Source organism: Pleurodeles waltl, chromosome 6, assembly GCF_031143425.1.
Source record: "Pleurodeles waltl isolate 20211129_DDA chromosome 6, aPleWal1.hap1.20221129, whole genome shotgun sequence".
Lineage (NCBI taxonomy): Eukaryota > Metazoa > Chordata > Amphibia > Caudata > Salamandridae > Pleurodeles > Pleurodeles waltl.
The window spans coordinates 878,644,613-878,667,239 of NC_090445.1; the positions used below are offsets into that span (position 1 = coordinate 878,644,613).

The following is a 22,627-nucleotide window of genomic DNA, read 5'->3' on the forward strand; positions in this document are numbered from 1 at the left end:
GTGGTAGGCTCATTACCCTATCAGTTGTGGGTATGCATGAAGGGACTAGACACTTTTTCAAAGGCTGTTATATCAAAGCTTTGCACAGAGGTGGAAGGAAAGCTTAAATAAATGTGATAGTCCTGTCCTGCTTCACGAAGGTCACCAGGGACATAGACCATCTGACAATTCAGCCGTTGAAGTGGCTGTATCCCTGAGTACACATTTACATTAATAAATACACAGTCCCTGTGTGACTTCATACTCTGCCATGCTAATATTCAGTGGTTGGCTGAATAATGGAGGGGTTCAATCTCAGGTCCAACCTCTGCAACAGAGCAATGAGACATCAGTGCTCCAAAAGCATAAAATGTGCATGGATAGTGTATGGACAGACAGCCCATCAGATATGCAGGGCGTATGTTATTTTGTCTGACAACTTGAGAGTCTGGAGCTTGATGTACTGTCTTACAACTTTAAAATGTAGGTGTTAGGTGAAGGATGTGTTGGGTCACCTTCCAAATGCCCAAATGGGCCAAAATGTTTCCAGTGAAGGGTGCTGCTAATTGTGGTGTGTTGCAATACTGAGACCAGGATAAGCTGCATTTATTTATCCAAACTCATAAGGCCCTTTTCTAGTTTTAGACTACTATAGTGTAGGGCTAGGTTGAACATTTTTGCAGGGCCGATTTGTGGTTTTCCCAACAGTTTCATGTTGGACATGTTGTCATGTTGGACCCTTTAGAAAAGGGCTGGGCAGTTCCTCAAAAATTGCATTAGACAACAGCAATGGCCAGTACCTATATAGTGAACTGCATAAGAGATCAAATATAACACGGGTTTGGGGTTACTTTATGCCTTAAATCTGTAGACTTATTCTGTGCTATAACTGCATATGCACTAAAACCACGTGCTTTATGTGCCTGCACAAAACCATGCATGCAAGAACATCCCTTTCCTCTGGAACACTGTTATACATGCTACATGAGAAACCACTGAGGTCACTCTGTGAAGATTTCAAAACAGAAATTACAAGCCATTTCTGTCCACCAGCACGACTTGAGTAAGCATCATTGGACCATTAATACCACCTACAGTCCACCATGACTGCCACAACTTCCAGTTGATAAAATCAAATGAACTTCTCATATCCAGAGTTGGCAGTCCTACCTGAGGAGATGATGAAGGCAGAGGTTTGGCTATTTTGCACCTACGAACCAAGCCAACACCTAAAGCTTAGTCAAATATTTTGCTTTAGATCACCATAAAGCTGAATGCTGTTGCCACATACCCTCAAGAATTGAAGGATGTTAGAAAGTGATGGAAGACTCTGAAAAAGTGTATGATGGACATTGCATTCAAAACACTGCTGGAACAGCCTTGGCATAGAAAGAGAGGTTATTGTCTATTAAGGACCTCTTTGGGTTGGGTTCCAAAAAGTGTTAAGGCTGGCAGCATTTCACTGCAGCAGGAAGGTAGGTGGACCATTAGGATCACTTGATCATGCTATAACTATGATATAACAATATGCTCATAGTGGATGGTGCTCAACTGCCTGACATACTCACAAATAGTCTTCATATCCTTGGGGTTTTGAGTGGCATCATAAATAACGAGAGCAAAGCTCTTGTGGTCAGTTTGATGTCACTCATAATGCATCACTGACAAGTATCCATTATTCACAGTTACCCATTTATAGTTCTATATGTGATGTTTGATTCACTTTCCTTTGCTCATTCTCAATAGTTCCTCCCTGATCCCAATCACAAATTGTCAACTCTTTACACTAAAGCAGTCCCTAGCCTCTTAAAGCCTCCCTCCCAACTAACAGTCATAGGTACAACATTTGCTTTACTTCGCTTACTCCACACCTTACCACTCAATCCTATAATGCCCTTTGCAGACCTAGACTTTCTCCTTGCATCCTTCAATGTTCCATTCAACATTCCATATTCCATACCTACCTTGCACCATGCTCCCCCCAGCATAATCTGCTAACTCTCATCTGTATATGCCTATTTCATCACTCACTCTACCACATCACAACTCCATCGCCATGCACACTTTTCTCCAAACTGTGCACTCTCATTACACTTCCATAAGCCCACCCACTGGACATCATCACATAAGATCACAACACATCAAACAACAACATAACCTGCAACTTTCTGTACCACACAATCACACTACATACCACATTATACACCTCATATTCACACAAAACACAATTATCACACAATGCTAGCACATCACCACATTTACATTCAGAGGCTGAGGCTTGCATTACTACAGACTTAATACTACCATAGCCCTCCCGTCTCCACACTTTAAAAAATATCTTATTGACATTTTACAACTAGTGCATAGCTTTATTGCGGTCATATATTTTCAACCAGAGAATTGTTCAGCAATACAGACATCAAAGAAAAAATAAACTGTGAATCAACATAATGTATTTACATATATATATATATATATATATATATATATATATATACATTCTGTCCCTTTCTACTTCAATCTCTTTTACTGTTTCAGTAAATACTTAGCATTCTCATATACCTACTGTGCTCAGCCTTTCAAACCTGATATTAAGCACAATAGCATTTATATTCTACTCTAGCTTTCCTGAGACTTGGAACTTCTCCTAATAAGAACATTACAGGTTGATATAGATTGTGCTACTAATCAAATCAGAGTATTGTTCTTAAAGGCATCCAATTGTCAGTTACTTTCAGACACTATCATTCCACATGGAAGTAAAAAAAATCCTCTTCCCCACACATGGTCCTGGTACTGTGTATATATGAATCAGTTTGGTGTAGCTTCTTAAGAGTTAGAAAGGTTTGGTGCAAATAACTAAACTGTGTGTACCTGAAACTAAAGGCTAGCCTGAATATTTTTTTCCATTTAAGTTTGTAGTTCCAAATATTTACCTTAATTTCCTCTGTAATGGTTCATTTAAGTTGCTGATTTGTGTCCGGATCCCATAATGAGTAGTAAATTCTGTGCCTTACCAATGGGGAATTTAACAGTCTTGCCCTTTTATAGCCGACTTATCACATGAACAAGTCTATCATAACATAAGTTGGCCTGCCGGTAGATCATATTTCCTTCATAGCTCCTCAAACAACTTCAAAACTTCACCTCCATATGTTTCCCCTATTTTGATGATTCCAATAGCATTTCAGGTTGTTTTCGACACTGCTGACCTTAATTCCTCCAGCTGACCAGCAATCCAAAGCTGGAGTTTAGGCATATACAATGTTTTAATTTCCACCTTCCCGCCATGCAGATACTAACAATCTCTTACAAAATAGTTTAGTTCATGTAGCTTCTACAATTTGGTGGGTTTACCCCAGGTAACTGAGACCATTGTGGTCAATGGCAGTGCTTTATTAATAGATATGGCCTTGGGGGGGTTGGAATCTATCATTCATTTGACTATCCTTTACAGTTGCACTTCTAGTTACTAGTGTTCTAGTTCTGGCACTCCAAGCCTCCACTCCAACATTGGGAGCATGATTTTGTATTAGCCACCCTCCTACTATTATTGCCCCCATACTATAGCTGTTATCAATGTATTACATTTGTTGAAGAATTTGTAGGGAAGTAGCATGAGGATGGTGTGAAATAGTAAAGAAGTCTTGGAAGGACCACTATTTTGGTTAAGGCTAAAGGATCCACTACTCCACTACTGACACTGGGAAATGGTTCCATAATTTTAATAATCTACATAGTGCAGTCTAGAAGCATGTATAGTTTCTACCCAATACACCATTTGTATCTCTGTGTACTCTGACACCCAGAAATTTATTAGCGTCCGGAGCTGACTGCATTCCACTTCTCTCACCTGTATGTAGTCCCATTAAATTTCATTCAATAAGAGTAACAGAAATTATTTGGATCTATTCATTCAATGGCCAGAAAGTTGATTAAATTAATCGAATATCTGAACAGCAATAGCCAAGCTAAACAGCGTAATTTTAGGCTCCATCCTGTATACATCATGTATGTACATTTGTATGCTTGTATACGACATTTATATTTAAAGTGTTGTTTAACTTCATTAACATGTGGAGTACAACTCAATGGATTAATAGTAGGTAAATACTTAAATTACTTAGAGTACACACGTAAGTGCATTAGATGAATCAACAGACTGATATCATATTAATTACACCTTCACTTTGGATAACGATTGTTTGCTTTGCACTGATTAATAATACTGTAAAATGCATCCATTTTGATTGTTGAGTTATCTTAGCTTGACATTAGACCTTAACTGAAAATCTTTGCTATACCACTGCCAGTATGCTGTTATCTTTCCACTGCAGGTGTGATATTGTGCTTTTCATTAGCTAAAGAAAGGTTTATTGTTATGTATTAGGCTGCTAATAGTAAGGCCCGGGAGAAGAAAGTTGGCAAAGATTACGGAGCAATGTTGGTGAGAGAAAGCTTCTTGTTCTCAGTGTAACAGGCGGCAGAACATTCTAGGCCAACAGATCTTGATCTAATTGTGTGAAGATGGGGCCTTAAGGACTATGATGACTCTCCTCAAATGCAGTTATGAAATTGGCTGTCAGTGGTGGGAATGAGACATAGATGTTCTGGCAACTGTTGTGCTTTTAATTGGTGTTTCATAGTCAGTTCGGCAGACTTCAACCTGACATCCAGAGGGAACTGATTCTCTCTGTTGGGGTGCTCTGAATGTAAAGCTTTATGCTGAGCACTCTTCCCATTTCCTTCAACTTCTACTGAATATCAAACTTATGCTGACACCTTCTGTGCTTCCCCTGTAGAAATCTCTTCTAGAGAGTCTTTGTCCTAGCACATGTTTAGACTAGAAAGGAAAAGTTTCTTTAGGGAACACCTGAGTGTGCAAATCTGTTCCCTTTGCATTGTGGCTCTTACTATTTTGTATCTCACTTTTTATGACTTAATTTACTGGCACATTTTGGTCTAAAGACTGTGCAGCTATATCTTTTACATCCGTTCCTGCTTTGTATATACAATGGCTAGATTAATGTTCTAAAATAAACTTTTATGGTTAATTTAAATGGTTCTTGGTCTTCATTGAGGGTCAAAATAGCTTCACAGAAATGGAAATGTATTTCTGATCTTGGCTCCCTTACAACTCTTCAAGTCACCTATCAATGGTCTATATGACCAATAGGGAAATTTGTTTGATAATTTCACTAAGAGATTGAGGTCAGGTATTCATGCTTTATCAGGTGGTGACAGCCTGATAGCTAGTCACTGAAGGGTAGGGAGCTAGAAAACCTTTGGATAAATTCCTGAGTGGCCCAAGACCAGTCCAAGTCTTTCAAAAAGTTAATGGCCTAGTTTGGAAGATTAGTGGAGTTCCAGTGGTTTGGAAGGAAGTGTATTAACAATGAAGAGTGAGTATTAATAGGGTCGCATGTTGCAACAGTGTATGACAAGCTTATGGTGTGGTGCTGACATTATGGGTTGTCGTGTGATGATGGTTTGAGGTGTGGCATAGCTGTAGATATGCTAAATGTTGAGTAGCTGAAGTTGTTTTAAGGCTTGTCATAGTCTAGGTTTCCGGGATAGATATGAATATTGTGGAATAGTCTGTCTGCTATGTTTTGTGGTATCATTCGGGAGGTTTCATCTGCTCCACAATTGAGATATGGAACTATAACTTTTTTCTGAGAATATTAACAGTGATTGGTAATGGTATATCCCATTGCTCAAAGAACAAACTGCATTAGTCAAGGTGATTTCCCGCTGGCCGAGACTTCATCTGTGTGTGAGTGAGCCAGAAAGCTTGACTCCTGACTAATTCTTGTGTGGCTGAATACTCTGAATTCCTTAGTGGAGCAGACAAAAGTTTAATTATCGTGTTTGCTTAGTGTTGTGAGAGGGTACGATTGTAAAGAATATAAAGGAGAATGAACCACTGTAAGGAGTGAGAATTGCATCATAGTGTGCTGCTTTGGGATTGGATTGTAAGTGTAGGTGCTGCACTGCTATTGATTCTTAAATCAGGCAGAAGGTGCCACACTGAGATTGGTTACTAGTGCTGGATAATACTTAACTGTGGTTGGGTAAGGACTGCCACTTTCTTGTTCTTTGACTGTTAAAATCTTTGGAAACATGAAGTATTTTAGAGCTATTAGAGATATGATATGAGGAAATGTGAGGGTTCCCATTCAAGAAGATGAGGAGGCGCCACCGGAAGGCACAGCAGGTCGTTATATGGCCTTAAATGTGGGGCTCCACATGTGCATTTGGTTGAGCCAGTGGCATATGATCACAGATAATAAAGGTGCATTGAGATTTCCTCAATAAGGCACATTGAACTTGAGAATTATTGAGAATTTGAGAAGGATATTGAACGAGATGAAGCAACTCCTTAGACCACCACAATATCGAGCACTTAATGCTTGGGAGTGTGCTGCCCATGCTAAAGATAGGGAGATATGCCAAGATATAGCCAAGAGAGCAGTACGTAAATAGGCTGACGCTAAGTGGAATAGACAGCAACAAAAGTGGTGAACAGAAATAATTGAAGGAACTAGGCTGTACTCTGTATTGATAGATGAGGAACCCCAGAAGATGAAAAAGGTTAAAAGAGAGGAAGAGACAGATGCAACTTAGGGTTCTGCAGATGACAGCAATTCTAGTGCTGATTTTTTTGGATGTATTAATGACATCTCGTCCACCAACTTATATTGTTGCCCTGTCTGACAGTTGGTGCTGTCACAGGTAGAAGTCCTGAAGGTGCCACAGCCCCTATAAATTTAAATTAGATCCGAATGGGAGACATTTCAGGGATGCATGCCCCTCCGAACTCCTGGTTCCAAATGCTCCTGATACAATAACTGTGCCTGTCACCATTGGTCCCACAGTTCTTGCGCATATCCAAAATCATCTGGGGGACCAAGACATTTCTTGACTGTACCAGACTGGAGTGTGTACTCCAAATAATGTTCCGGTGCCTCTGACCTGGGGACTGATGGGAAAAACTCCTCTAGTCCCGACTAAGACAGCCCCATCTTATACCATCTCTGTGTCTTCGACGTCAGGCACTTCAGAACTCACTTCTATAGAGAAGCCTCCCCCATTACCTCAAAATTCTCCTGTGTCCATTTGGAACTCACAACAGAGTATTTCAAGCAAGAGCCCAAGAGAAGGGAATAACGTTTAATACACCGAGATCCCAAAATGGTGCTAGTTCACAGGAACACAGTCCCCTATGTTTGACTCATTAAAGGGCTATAGCTCTGACCAGTCACATTGGCGGTGCCTGAAGAGGGAGGAAGACTGCATTATTGGTGCAGTCTTAGAGGTAGACCGGAGTGGTCCATTCGTGGAAGATAAAGTGAATAGCCATCCTGTGTCATCCCTCATTGAAGCCAGTGCTAACCTTTCTACTGTTAGAACATTGGAAGTGTCAAACATTCACCTGTCAGGAAAAAGAATCAAAGTTGTAGGAGTTGCTAATACAAAAATGACAAACCATGTTACCAAAGAAGTTCCAGTTAAAATAGGGTCATTTGAAGGGAGGGAGCCACCAGTTTGTGGTGTCTGACTCTAGTCAAGTAAATCTCTTGGGATGTGATCTGCTGTATAAATGAAACCGCACCATATATTGCACGCTGAAAGGTGTAGAATTTCAGACCTATGATGAAGATATTGACTTCAGACTGGCAACGACTATTGACTACAGATGTTCTATAATCAGATAGAGTGAAGCCTGAAGTCTGGGACTTTTCAGGAAAGGAGATAGATCTCAATAAAGGAGTTAAACCTAGCAGAACAAGTGTCCAACCCAATGCTGAGAACCCTAGAACACTTCAGCACAATTTAACACCTGAAACAATAGTTGTGAATACTCCAGCGATCAATGATACAACAAGGTATTATGAAGGAGATAATGGGAAGTCGATGTAACTCACCCATTATGTGGCAGCAGAAACCTTGCAGTAAATACCAGATAATTAAGGTTCTTAGGAAGATTATTAACATTGTTATCCCCTGTTGTCCTGTGGTACCGAATCCTGATGTATACTATTTCAAATTCCATGTGAGGTTGAGTAGTTCACTGTGGTCAATTGGTGTCAGACCTTCTTCCCTATACCCTTCTATGAAGGCATTCAGTAACTTTTCACCTTCTGGCAATAGAACCACACTTTAGCATTCTGCTGAGTTCCACTAGGGTGTATAGAGAGACCCTCAATCTTTGATCACATTCTCAAGAAGAATGTTGCATCTTTGGAAATGCCCTATAAGTCTGTCCTAGTCCAACACATCGACGATTTTTTGGTGACTTTGGATACCATAGAGGCCTGTAGACAAACCAGTATTGTGTTACTGAAACACTTGGCTGGAAATGGACATAATGTGTCCCCAAGTAAATTATAATATTGTCAAAGGGTGGTCCCGTACCTGGGACACAACCCTGAGAAGGGATATTGAGAAGGAAGTGGTCACATGAAAATACCTCTGCAATTCTAAAAATGAATCTGCAATATACATAAAAAGAAGTCAGGATGTTTATGGGAATGGTGGATTACTATCCACAGCTGATACCCAACTTTTCCTAGTAACCAAGCCTTTACAAAGGCTGACACACAAGGATGTGCCTGATGTACCCTGAGACAAAGATTCCTAAGCTGAAAGAGAGTCTCTGTCATGCCCCAGCACTAGGAATGCCTGATTACAATAAAGCTTTCCCACTTTCTTTCAATGCTTACACACATGCAAGGGGATGCTCAAAGACCTGTGGCTTATTTTTCTGCTATTCTTGATCTCATAGCCGCAGGACTGCCTGGTTGCTTTAAAGCTGTAGCAGCAGTAGGTGTCAGCATTGAAGGATGTGAGAGCCTAGTTATGGGACAACCCCTTACCGTGTTGGTACCCCACTCCGTTGAAATCTTGTTGACTTATTCCCACACAACATCTGACAAATAGGCTGCAACAAACCTGGCTGAAAAGACAAACTTCAGCTACGCAAACTTAACCGGACATACAAATCATCAATCAAAAAAGCTAAAAAAGGTACTACGCAGACAGAATTCAAAATGCTATATCTGAAAATAACGAATTTTATAAACTTCTCAACAAATTTCGACAACCTAAGTGAATGGAAGGAACTCATCCCATTACTCATGATTTCACAGACAGACTGGCAAATCATTACACAACCAAGGCAAACACATTGGACTCCTATTTAAAACAGAGGAAAACCACCAGCACTAACCTTTTTCCAAATATCCTCTCCAAGAGTAAGCCAACCCAGCCTCTCCACTCCTTCAAACAAATATCACAAAGTGAATTTATGGATTTGGTCAAATCAAGCAGGGCTTACGGTTGCCCTTCTGATCCTTGTCCACCACACATCTTCAAGAACGTTCTTTTATCTACCTGTTGCCACACCAGTAAGACAAATTCTTTAACTTCGGGAATCTTTCCTGAAGACCTTAAAAAGGCATACATAAGCCCATTATTAAAGAAAACAAGCCTGGACTAGTATGACCCTAACAACTACAGACCAATTACAAATGGACCTTTCCTGGGCAAACTGATAGAAAGAACAGCTTTCACCCAGATGTCACAATTCATTAAAAATAACTCCATACGTTTGGACTACCAAACTGAATTCTGCCCAGGAAGAGGGACTAATCTGCCCTCATTGCCATCTGGTATGATCTTGAAAACACAATATACCACAATAGAGTTGCTGCACTACTTATCCTGGACCTCTCAGCTGTGTTTGACACAGTTGACCATGACACCCTAATACAAAGACTGTACGAAGCAGGCTTTCTCATCCAAACCCTACTTCACAAAAGCACGAAACCCTCAAGGCGCAATCACCCCATCCATGCTTTTCAACATCGATATGATGTAATTGCTCGCAATTATCAATGAATTTCAACTCACATGCTACAACTATGCAGTTGACACACAAATATTCCTGAAACTAGCAAAATTAGCAAGATCAAGCTTCATCACCATGAAAACTCTGTGACGCAGCTTCCCCAACCTCGAATTTCCACATAAAGGTGCAGACTACTATCTCTCTTGTACTATCAAAACTGGACTACGCCAATGGCCTCTACCATGAATCATCTCTAACTACTATGAAAAAACTACAACACATTCAGAACTCGACTGCCAGACTACTCCTATATGTAAAGCCACAAGCCCACAACTCCCCTGTATTGAGGTCCCTAGATTGGTTAACAGTTGCCAGAAAATCCAGGTTCAAGCTGCTTTGTATCACCCACAAAGCAATACATGGAACAGGACCTCTTTTTTATCAGGAATAAAATCACCAAATACATTCAACAAAGAAACCTCCGCTCAAGATTGGCACCCCACCTCAAAACACCATCATACAAGAAACATACAATAGGTGGTACATCTTGCTCTGTTCAAGTGGCCAAACTATGGAATTCATCACCCCCAAATATAAGATCCATGAATAACTATCTTGTCTTATCTACTCAAGAGTTGGCTCTTTCCTACATAACCATCATACTCAAACAGCAATGCAGTCAATATCCCTGTGTATGTAAACATTTTATAATCTGATATGTATATGTCTAAATATGTGTATTTCTTTATACAACTATGTATAATAACTATTTTATCTTAAAATATATACATAGTCTTAAGGCCTGTTTAACAAATGTATATTTTACCTACAGTTAAATGTATGAATGCATATATATATATATATATATATATATATATATATATATATATATATATATATATATATATACTATGCATATGTGTATGTATGAATGCATATATATCTATATTATTCTACGCTTGACATGTTCATAGGTCATTGCCTTTGTTTTTTCAAGCGCCTTGCCTCCTGCGCATCTGCCCCCGTTGTGCCCCTCTGATTGCTGTACCCCGATTGTATTTTGTGCCATTAGTGTATTTTTGTGACTGTTTTTCAAATTGTGCCTGACTTTTTTGCGCCTTGTTTTTCTTGTTTTTGCCCCTTGGGCGCTCCCCCTTGCAGTTCTCTCCCTGCCGCTGCCTCCCTGCGGCCCCGCCCCCCTCGCACCCCCATTCGCCGCTCCCTCCCACCTCCCACCTCCCAGCTGCTCCTCCCTCCCCCCTCCCTTCCCCCTCCCTTCTTAATGGCATGCCCGTCTGCGCCCGTCCGCGCCTGGACCGCGCCCAGCGCCACCCCCCCGGTCCTCGCGCCCCGCGCCCCATGCCTTCGTTACTCGGCCAGCGAACTCCTCGCCTTCAACCCTGGCCCCTCCACAGAGTGCTTCCAGGCCAGCCCAAAGCACACCAAAGGGCCTTTTTCCTCCCGCACCTGCAACTTCACCTGCAACAGAACAACGAAGCCAGCAACAACCAACACAAACCACCTGCACTGCATCCTCCTCAACACACGCTCCGCACGAAAGCACGCCATCGAACATCCCTCCATCCCAGAAACTCTGCGACGATCTCTCCACCTTCTTCTACCAGAAAATCGCAGCCATCCACAACAGCTTCAACACCTCACCTCCGCCAGACCCCACCCCAACAACTCCTCCTACGCCGACCACATCATCACCTGGACCCAAGTAGACGACGCCAAAACCCTAAAAACCATGAACTCCATCCACTCAGGATCTCCCTCTGACCCCTGCCCACATCACGTTTTCAACAAAGCCGACGTCGCCATCGCCCCCATACTCCGCAAGATCATCAACCTTTCCTTCAACACCGCTACCTTCCCGGACAGCTGGAAGCACGCAGAAATCCAACCTCTCCTCAAGAAACCTAAGGCTGACCTCAACAATCTCAAAAACTTCCGACCAATCTCCCTCCTCCCTTTCCTAGCGAAAGTCATTGAGAAGATCGTCAACACACAGCTCGCCCACTACCTTGAAGACAACTCCATCTTAGACCCCTCCCAATCCGGGTTCAGACGAAACCACAGCACAGAGACTGCACTCCTCGCCGCCACAGATGACATCAGACTACAAATGGACAACGGCGAAACCTCAGCCCTGATCCTCTTAGACCTAGCAGCCGCCTTCGATACAGTCTGCCACCGCACCCTACTAACCTGTCTACACGAAGCCGGCATCCAAGACAAAGCCCTCAACTGGATCTCCTCCTTTCTCTCCGGCAGAACCCAGAGGGTCCGACTCTCACCTTTCCACTCCAAAGCCACCAACCTCATCTGCGGCGTCCCCCAAGGCTCCTCACTAAGCCCAACGCTATTCAACGTCTACATGGCCCCCCTCGCACAACTGGCCCGCCAGCACAACCTCAGCATCCTCTCCTACGCCGACGACACCCAGCTCGTCCTCTCCCTGACCAAAGATCCTCACACCGCCAAAGCCAACCTTCACTAGGGACTGAAATCCATCGCCGAATGGATGAGCAACAGCCGCCTAAAAATTAACTCCGACAAGACGGAAGTCCTCATCCTCGGGCGCACCCCCTCGGCCAGGAACGACTCGTGGTGGCCCACCGCCCTGGGCCCTCCACCCACCCCAGCCAACCACGCACGAAATCTCGGCTTCATCCTCGACTCCGCCCTCACCATGTCCAAACAGGTCAACGCAGTCTCATCCTCCTGTTTTAACACCCTCCGTATGCTCCGCAGGATCTTCAAGTGGATTCCAACAGGAACCAGAAAGACGGTAACCCAAGCCCTCGTCAGTAGCAGACTCGACTACGGCAACGCACTCTACACAGGCATCCCAACTAAAGACATCAAACGACTCCAACGCATCCAGAACGCATCCGCCCGCCTGATCCTCAACATACCCCGCCGATGTCACATCTCCCCTCACCTGAGGGACCTCCACTGGCTCCCCGTGGACAAGAGGATCACCTTTAAATTCCTCACCCACGCACACAAGGCTCTACACGACACCGGACCCACCTACCTGAACACCAGACTCAACTTCTACGTTCCCTCACGTCAACTACGCTCTGCCAACCTTGCCCTCACCATCGTCCCCCGAATCCAGCGCAAGACCTCTGGCGGCAGATCCTTCTCCTACCTCGCCGCCAAGACCTGGAATGCACTCCCAACCTCACTACGCCAGACCCAGGACCTCCTCACCTTCAGGAGACTCCTCAAAACATGGCTCTTCGAACGATAGCAGCACCCCCCACCCCCAGCGCCTCGAAACCCTAACGGGTACATAGCGCGCTTTATAAATTATTGATTGATTGATTGATTGATTGCATTGTTTCTATGTAAGTTGTTTGATTAGATGCTTGTGAGCCTGTTTTTATTTTTATCTATACCAATAGGTATATAATATCCTAACTATTTATCTACAAGCATTTTAACATTTAAACATTGAGGAAAGATAAAATAATGTTATAAAAGTACACAAATAAATTAACTTCAAATACTGCAACTCTTGAAAGTTTGTGTTTACATGATACAACTTTAAATCGCAATATATTATATTCCTTACACATATATTCCCTTACTATGTAATCATGTATCTACATATTTACTACTTTGGTCCTACTGTACAGGAGGAAAAAGAAATTACCCTCTTGAAAGCTTTACTCTGTCTCACCATCACCCTATACCTCTATCAATCTAGCTCCACCATCTGACTCATCCCAAACTCATTCTACTACTATGATCTCTAAAATAACCCTCCTATACTCTTCCCTCCTGTACCCCTCCTAGCTCACGCCAAACCTCAGTTTACTACTATGTCCTCCCAAACAACCCTACTAAATTCTCCCTCATTTATCTTTCCTTTGACTCATCCCAAGCCCCACTTTTCTACTATGATCTCCCTAATCCGTTTCTACAGACTCTTCCATCCTCCACCTCTCCTGTACTCATCCCAAACCCCATCTTACTACTATGATCTCCCAAACAACACTTCTGGATTCTTCCCTACTCTATCCCTCTATTATTCTATTCAATTCAACTAACATACTCTCATGTCCTTTGTTCAAATTAACTTATACCCCATTATACTATTACTAATACTAATACTGTACTCATATTTCCCTATACTAATCCACCACTAATCCTTTTTGGTTCTGGAGTAGTGTGCTACTCACCGAAGAGCACTTCAATGCCTCGTCAGGGGTAGTAAGGGCTATGTAAATACAATTACAATTATAGGAATTGATGCCAATTCATTTATACTACCATATATTGTACATCTTTTAGTGGACAACATACACGGCCCTTGGCCCTGCAATTGTGCATCCACGAGTTGTCAATCTTCACAGCATCTGTACTTCGAATGAGGGCGTAAATCAATTTATGACAGTACATTTCTTCGTCTAAGGCCTTTTTTCCAGTAATGCAATTTTCGCACAACACTAATAAGAGAACCGCTGATTCTGGAATGCAGATTTACAGGATCTTTCAGAGTTGTCACCTGGGAAAGAGTCACTGTAACCAGTATTTATCTACTGGATCTTACAGGTAATTTCCACCTTTCAGTTTGTTTTTCAAGTGACAACTTCACCATGATTTTCTTGGTGAAAAGTGTGCGGGGAAAAGAAAGCAGGAGTGCAATCTTCTCGCACAACTTGGAACTTTGATTTTATGTCAAGTCAAGAGGGGCATATTGTGTGCATTGTCTCTTTACTGAACCTCCCAAAAATATTCAGGACTGATTCTCAAAGATTTTTCTACAAGTCCATGTGTCTTACACTTGTAGAGCTCCTGACTTACTCCAGAATTCCAGGAGTAAGAATGTAGCATTCATGGCTAACTCTTGGACTGAAGAAGTAAGTAAAGATGCAACAAGAATACCTCAGAGCAAAATATTTGTGAATCGGACCCACTATGGACGGATCAAGATTACTTTAAATCCTTGATCAGTGGAATTAGTGAGATAGCATTAGGGAAAATATTTTCAAATCTTCAGCACCCTCAGTGGAGCAGTTTAGGAGGCAAGGAGCAAAACGATATGATTAGCACTCTATAAGCGACCACCCCAGAAATGTACTGCTTGGAATTTGTGCTGCGATTGCTTAGAAATATGAGATAGAAAACTACAAGCTAGAAGAACTAGTATAGCAACACTTCTGAAGAAAGAAATAAAACCCATTCAAGGATCATATTATAGAATGTAAATGTCATAATTTTACTGACACACGTGAAGTGCAGAGTTTGATGTGATGTGTATGTTTTTTACGGCTCTGCATTAGGAATTTGAACATTTGTGTTTAAAATTAAAGGTATAGTGGGCTCTGTGCTTTCATTTTGCGGGATGTGTTTGGAGCATGTACACTGTAATACATGCCTAACTTCTCATACAGAATTCAAAGAATGTAACCTTATAACTTTGTAATAGTTATGGCTCTATAACTCACAAGAATCCTGCAGCATATGTATTGGAAAGATGGTTGGTGCCTCTAGCCCAGGCCGTCCCAACTCCCCCAAGCCACATCTTCTTCCCAGGTGTGTATGTGTTCACCACCTGTTCACAGAAGAAAAGGACTTTCATTAATGTTTTTTAATGCACTTTGGACAGTGACCGTGTGACAGTACATTTGGTTAAGGAGTGACATTTAGTTTTCCTTTAATATCGGATAGCTAATTAAACAGGACTTTAGGACTTGTGGCACGAAATATATAACATTCGTTTAGTAGTTTCAAGCTTACACAAGAAATACAACATTTATGTATTCTTCAGTATGTATTTTTTAAATACTTTTTTATTGTTTTTTTTTCTCTTTTCATTCAACACTAGACAAAACAAGCAGGTACCATATAACCTGGTGCTACAAAGAGAGTGTTGCAAAGATAGTGGCATTTACCACTTGTAGACAACCAGGGAAGGTAACATGGATGCAGGTTAAGAAAACAAAAGGGGGTGAATAAGGAGGCAGACTGAGAAGGCTAGGCATAGATTCCAGGGGATATTCAACTGTCGTCTCATGTTCAATATGGCTGGGCCTGAAGGGTGGGCAGGATTTTTAACAGGATGAAGAAGGTGCAAGCAATCCACCAGGCAGAGTTTGTGGCTGTGACATTTATGAGTGCCCGATTTGTCCAGTCAGGGCCTGAGTGCCAGTGGGCTTTGTCTGAGATGTCAGAAAGCAGAAGCAAGGGTTTGTTCCACACCATGAGTGGGAAGGTGTCAGCATGCTGCATGAGCTGCAGATGGGGTGCAGTCAAGAATGAACAGAACTGTAGTCTGCCATCTTCGGTAATCCGAGCAGCAAGGCATCCCATTCCATGGTGATGGGATTATTCCAAAGAACCTGGACTACCTCTTTGTGGAGCTCCATGCTCTCGGCCATCCAGTGGTGTGTTATAAAGAGCGCGGGCTGGGGAGGCAAAGTCGGACCAGATGGAGCCCCATGGCAAACTACTCCTGAGGGCGGGCACCATCTTGGCGGGAGGTCAAAAAGCCTGGGAACAGGCTCAACAGTGATTGCCGTGCATTAGTCAAAGTCGCCAGTCACGAGGCAGCGAACAGGCTGGGGCCAAGGTCAAAAAGGGGACAAGCGGCCTCTTGAACCACAGTTGAACCGGAACAGCAACCTACCCACCCACACCTCAGAGTGGGCGTCATAGCCATACTTGAAGAGGTCCGGGGAGTAGGATAGACACCCAGATAGCCCATAGTATCACAGTAGCCTAAGAGGAAGAGTCACTCTGACAGTTCCCTTGGGATACTTAACGGCAGGGGCATGAGGGGTGCAAGCAATGACTGGTGGAGAGGGCAGTGGCGGGCAGACAAGGCACTTGCAGGCTGAGCAAGGCCAGAAGGTGCCCACAGGGACTTAACAGCAAGGGAAGCCTAGCCGCCTGAAACCCCCAGAGGGTCACAACACATATGAGGTTTTGCAAATTAGCAGTTGACAAGCAGACCAAATAGAAGGACTGGAGTCAAGAACTTCGACATAAAAGGAATGTTGTAACATGGGCCAATGACCACTTGTGGGATGTTTTATGAACCATGTTATTATGTTGGTGTAATTAACTGCAGCTGTTTGGAACCTCCAGTAATGTCCCCAGTGTGTTTTGCAGGGGTGAGGGGAAGGTAGTAGGCAGCCAAGTATTGGACAGTCTTCTTGCACGTCTGGTAGGGGTTTGTGCTTTGGCAAGATCATGGCGAGGTTTGAAAAGAGTGCCTACACTTTCTGTTTCTCAGTGCGCAAGAAGCAGCCTAAAATGCAAGTCCCCCTGGTGTGTAGAGGCATTGAGACAGCCATGTAAGTTGAGAGTTGACCTCGGTCCAGTACTGTGACTGTGTGCCACACGCCCACCACATGTGCTGTACATCTGCATCTATAGAGTTTTGAACAATGTGTATTTGTCTCTGTGAAATACTGGTTTATCTTCAAAGGAGTGAGGTAACTTATGTGTAGTATAAAGCATTATTAATTTGCAGTTAGAGACATGCAGGACTGTGGATGGATGGCCAGGACCCTGTTCCATTCCACATTCATGAGCGGTCATCGACGCTCTACCTCTAACTTCTCACGAAGAACTGTCAGCGGTATTTGGCTATAATCCTAGAGGGCTCCTGACAGCTAACTGACATTTCAGTGGGCATTCCCCATAGTATGTAGCTGTTGTAAGAGGCCATGAGGTGGAGTTTCCACGTCCATGATGTTCCAGGAGGTGTGTAGTAAACAGAAAAGGGCATGATGCATCAGAATATCCCCCGCAGAATATTACAGTAGTTGACAAGATCAACAAAAGGCACATTGACACTGATAATGGACCTGAAGGGCATGGGTAGCTTAAAAGGGGAAATAGCACGAAGTTAGTGATGAGTTTGCCTCTTTGGTAGCACAAAACATGACACAAAGGAGGTGAGAGCCAGTGGACGCCTTAGTCTTGGCATGATGGAATAAACACAGAAATCGTGTCAGTATCCAGAGAGGAAGAGCTGAGGCCATGCCATGTGGATGGTATTCAGCTACCCAACGACTTACCCGCTGCAGCTGGGATGCTAAGTAGCAGTGCTCCTAATAGGACTGTCAAGGCTTCCCTGTGCCGCAGGCAGGATAAATCTGGCTAATGCTACTCTGCAAGGGTCCCCCACCAATGAGGCCCCTGAGCAACGCATTTAGCAGTCTGAAGAAGGATGCTGGTAGTATAAAGGAGAAAGTGATACAGTAGTACAATGGGTAAGGGAAAATAATAATTTTGGAGAGCGCTATTCTAACGGTTAGAGTGCAGCAAGGTTCACCAGAAGAAGATTCAGCTGCATATGCCTGCCACTGCTATGGCAAGATTGTTGTCTTCATCGTGGTAGATCTGAATCCCCAGGTACCTCAACGTTTGCAGCTGCCAGAGCAGTGGCCCATCTCCCATGTTTACACCTGAATTATCTGTCTCAGGGGGCAGTGAGAAGAGGCAGGAATTTTGCCAATTGACCAGGAGTCCGAAGCCCTCAGCAAAGTCTGCAAGGGTAGTGGTGATGTTACTGAGGTTTGCCCTCCCATCTCGAATGTAGATGAGTATATCATGTGCCTACAAGGATAATGCATGGATTCTGTCCCCCAGGGGTATCCCACAGTTCAACCCTCCCATTTTCAGGCAGATGACAATCGGTTTGATGGCAACTGCAAATAAAAGTGGGGACAATGGGCAGTCCTGTTTAGTACCCATATAGCTGCGCAGAGTCTGAGATGAACCTCCCCATTCTAATTCGGGCCATCTTCGCATCGTCAAGCAGCCACATCATTTGAAATGTGCAGTCTCCTAATCTGGATTATGGTGTAAATAGGTGAAACAGGTAGGTCCAGTTCAGCTTTTTCAGGGTCTAACATGAGGTAGAATGCATGGGCCACTGCTCTGGACTTGCCTCTGTGAGTCTGAAAACCTGCGAAGGTTCAGGAACATGTTCCTGCCTGATACAAACCTGTTCTGATCAATGTGCACAACTTTCAGGACTAGAGGTGCTAAACGGTCTAGCAGTATTTTGCTAAGAATTGTGTAGTCTGTATTGAACATTGCTAGTGGGCGGTATGAGAAGATGTTGCAGGTCTTCCTTCTTGGTTTGGGGATGGATATTAATGTGCCTTGCTGGAGGGATAGTGGTGATGGCTGCATGCCAGAGCAGTATTATATAACTGCTACAAGTAGGGGCAGAGGAGATCTGAAAAGGTCGGGTAGAATTTGATCAGGAAACCGTCCGGGCCTTTGGTGTTATTAGTGGCAAGGGGTCAGATTGCATCCTTAATCTCCTCTGCGGAGCTAGTAAGGGCAAATACCTATTTGCCCTACCTATCTCCTATATTCCTATTTAGGGCTCAGTGACGTGAGATACCTACATGAAGCCAAAGTACATTTCCCTGCGCTTTAAGTAGGACAACAAGATATAGTGCTTACTGGTTGTTTTAATGTCCCCACCGTTCCAGGCGAGTAAATTGTATTTGCTAAGCAGCAGTTGCATGGCGAAGGAAGTGAACAGGGGGCCGAAGCAGAAGGGGTGGAGAGACTGCAACTTCGAGGATGAATTGTGCTCTCACTGAAGGATTATGATTGGAAGGAGAGCAATAGTCTGTGAGAGACAAAGACAGAGAGGGGATTGAATTAATACAAAGGGCAGCGGGCAAATGGCCCTCCATCCAAACTACAAACAATAAGTGAATGATACAGTGTCGGTGGTGGCTAACTGGATCGCTCAGGCCCAGGAGTCCGTGTTTATGCAAAGCAGAGCATCTATGAATGAAAATGCAGGTGGAGTGGTGGCAGGGGAGCCGTGGGGTTGGGAACCAGAGTACGGCACTTCACTAAGGCCCAGGAAGGAATGAGGGACGGGGGCACGGAAAGGACAGGTGGCTCACATGGGTGGAGAGGCAAGGAGGATAAGTGTAAAAGGAAATTAAAGGAGGGGAACACTCCTATCCATCTCCCACTACATCATCACCCACACCTGGCAGAGGTCTGAAGGTCACAGGTGGATCACAGTAGTGCATCGGCCGTCTGCAGGGTTACATCAGGAAGAGTCGGCGAGCCCAGCAGGGGAGTGTGACAAATTGAAGAGTAGGTGTCATTGGAATTGTCTGTGAATGCAGCTATGTACTGTGATCCAGGGCGGCATAGGGCCGACATTGCCCCCAGCACCAACCAGTGATCCTCCTCTCTCAGGAAAGTGGGCGGGACCACTGTCCAGGACCATGTGCTGTGCAGTGCCCCTCAGGGATTGTCACCACCAGCACTGCAGCAGGGTCTGTGTGTTCAGGGAATGGGGGTGGCTTGAGCCCCGAATCTGTTCTACGTAGTCCCAGGAGTTTGTAGCATTGCCATTGCTCGTAGTCTAGCAGGACGAGGAGGTAGTAGGTTTAAGCCCAGCTTGCGCATATAGGGTATGACTCCAGAAAATATGCTTGTTGGTGCTGCACTGCGATGGTGTAGTCCGGGAAGAGCATGATGTGCATGTTGTCAATTTGCAGTGTAGCAGTCTTGCCTACAATGTTTGTGGCACTAATCCTGGGGGGGGGTGTTTACTGGGCCTCTATGTGCTCTCTTGATGGAGAAAAAGGGGGTCTGCTAGCTTGACGCTTTTGTCCTTGTATCCAGTTATAGTGCACCAACTTGGATTTGATTTCTAGAGAATGTCCCTCTGCGTCCTCTTCTCGCCCCTCTAGGAAGTACTCTGCAAGTAGGTGAGCAGCCAGCTCATGTCTGTTGATTCCACCTAGATCTCTGCAAGTTACATCTCTGTGTGAGAGACTGTCGGATAGTTTCCTATGATTGTTAGCTACAGGTCTACATTTACAGCGTCAATTTTTGCTCCAGCGATGTTTTGGAGAGGCATCCATAAGCATGGATGAGGTTGCAGCAGGTCAGCTAGAAGGCCTGAGTGTTTAGGATGTGGTTGCAGAGAAGTGCTTTCCCTTTTTAGCAGAACCAGCAAAAGTAATGCTGTAGTTAAGAAGGGTAACCTGGATATTTGAGCCCCTGCCTCGTAGCAAGCGCCACCTTATAGGCAATCCCTTCTGCTGCATAAGCAGCCTGGGTGTTCAGGGAGGCCACAGATGCATCATCAGTATGTGCAGTCGATGACACTCTCAGGGGCTTCGTGTAGGAACCCAGCATTGTGTGGCCCAGAGGGGGGGGGGCGCCCTCGAGTTCCATCGCCACAAAAGGGCTCCTCCTTCAGTGTCTGGAAAACTTCTTGAGGTTGTTAGGAGAGGTGTAGGGGGCTGTGCCACCACCAGGACATGGTTGCTTCACTGGTGGGAATGATCCCAGGAGAGGAGAGGAGAGGAGAGTTTCCCCTGCCTGGGAACGGACACTTTAAATTCAGAAACGCATTGTCGACTAAGCTACTTGTCCCTGGAGTGAGTCTTTCTGACCCCTTCATTGTTATGGTAGAAACTGAATTTTAGGTAACCTTTTGAAACCGTTCTCTGCAACTACTTGATAAAAATGACTGTGTCTAGAAAGCAGAACAATAGAAACCACGTAAATGTATTACACACTTATTCTGACTTTGTTGTCTCTCATCGGCACCGTGCGCCTTGCAAGAGATGCACGCACTCTAAAAAAGGGTGTTTTGGGGAAGCTGTAGGTAAGACGTTTAGGTTCACAATGAACTGTGCGTGGTAGGGGCGAGGCACCCAGACAGTCACTGGATGCAATGTGCCCATCTCGAAGTAGCACGGGGCATACCACCACCACATGCCGAGACCTGCAAGGTCCTTGTGAGGCACTGCAGCTGAACGCAGCATCCAGAGCAGCCGCGCCTGTTCCTCAGAGGCATTGCAAAGCAGAATCTCCAGCTTAATGCCACAGGCCACCTCCAAAATAGAGTTCTCTGGCTGGGCCTCAGTTAGTGTCCCAAAGTAGTGCGGCCACAGTGCCCGAGCAAACTGCTCTGCCCGGCAGCGCCACAGCTGCATCGTTGTCAACCTGTTCTCATGGGCCATGGCCCCAGGAAGGCGTTGCGGTGTTTCTACGGAGGAGCAGCACTTATAGGCCGCTACTCAACCCAATGCCCTCCAGCCCACTTGGCCCCACCGGTTCACAACTCAGCCAGCCTCAACTGCGGAGCAAGTTGCGGCCAGGACTGGTCCGACAGGGCGGCAAACATTAATGGTGCCGCCAGCATTTAGGATGGCTCTCAAAACACCAGAATAATGCTGATAAGCAGTAGCAATGGACTGGAGCCAGGGATTTAAGCATCCGCCATCTTGTCTCTCACCCCCAGCCTTGTAGCCACGCCCCCAGTATGAAAGAATGATTTTATAATTATTTGAATACACAAAGATATAACAGAAGTTTCAGACACATAATTAGAATGTTGTCGGTGTAGTAAATGTTTAAAGAGAAAATATATTTTTTACATTTTTGAAAGTGGTATGGCGTGGGTATCAAACATTTTAATCTTGTTTTTTTTTTGCTTTGGAATACCCCGCCTGTTCTTCTTCACCTCACACTTTGTCCTTGAATCCTTTTTTATAAACACTCTATGGTTTTTAGCCGTTCATGTCACTCTTTATTATTTTTTTTTATTTTTTATTTTTAATACAAGCTGGTCTAAAGGTCCCTTCTTCGTCTAGCAGACGACTGGAGAAATGCTACTTAGCAATTTTCTTGCCGACCTATAGCATAAGCGAAAAAAATTTAAACAAATAAATACATTAATTACTGATTTCTAGTTATGTTTCGCTTTCACCAAAAATATTTTATCAATAACACACGATGTTTAATGGGGAAATTATTCAACAT

General features: G+C 43.9%; 1 protein-coding gene across 2 annotated transcripts in view; it reads right to left on the reverse strand.

Moving 5' to 3' along the window:
- HPSE2 (heparanase 2 (inactive)) overlaps nucleotides 1–22,627 on the reverse strand; it is a 2,071,112-nt gene that overhangs the window by 441,409 nt on the left and 1,607,076 nt on the right. For both annotated transcript variants that reach the window (XM_069239663.1, XM_069239662.1), the window contains one exon: nucleotides 15,298–15,404. In XM_069239663.1, coding sequence (XP_069095764.1) covers nucleotides 15,298–15,404 — 107 coding nt within the window. The remainder of the gene's footprint in view (nucleotides 1–15,297; nucleotides 15,405–22,627) is intronic.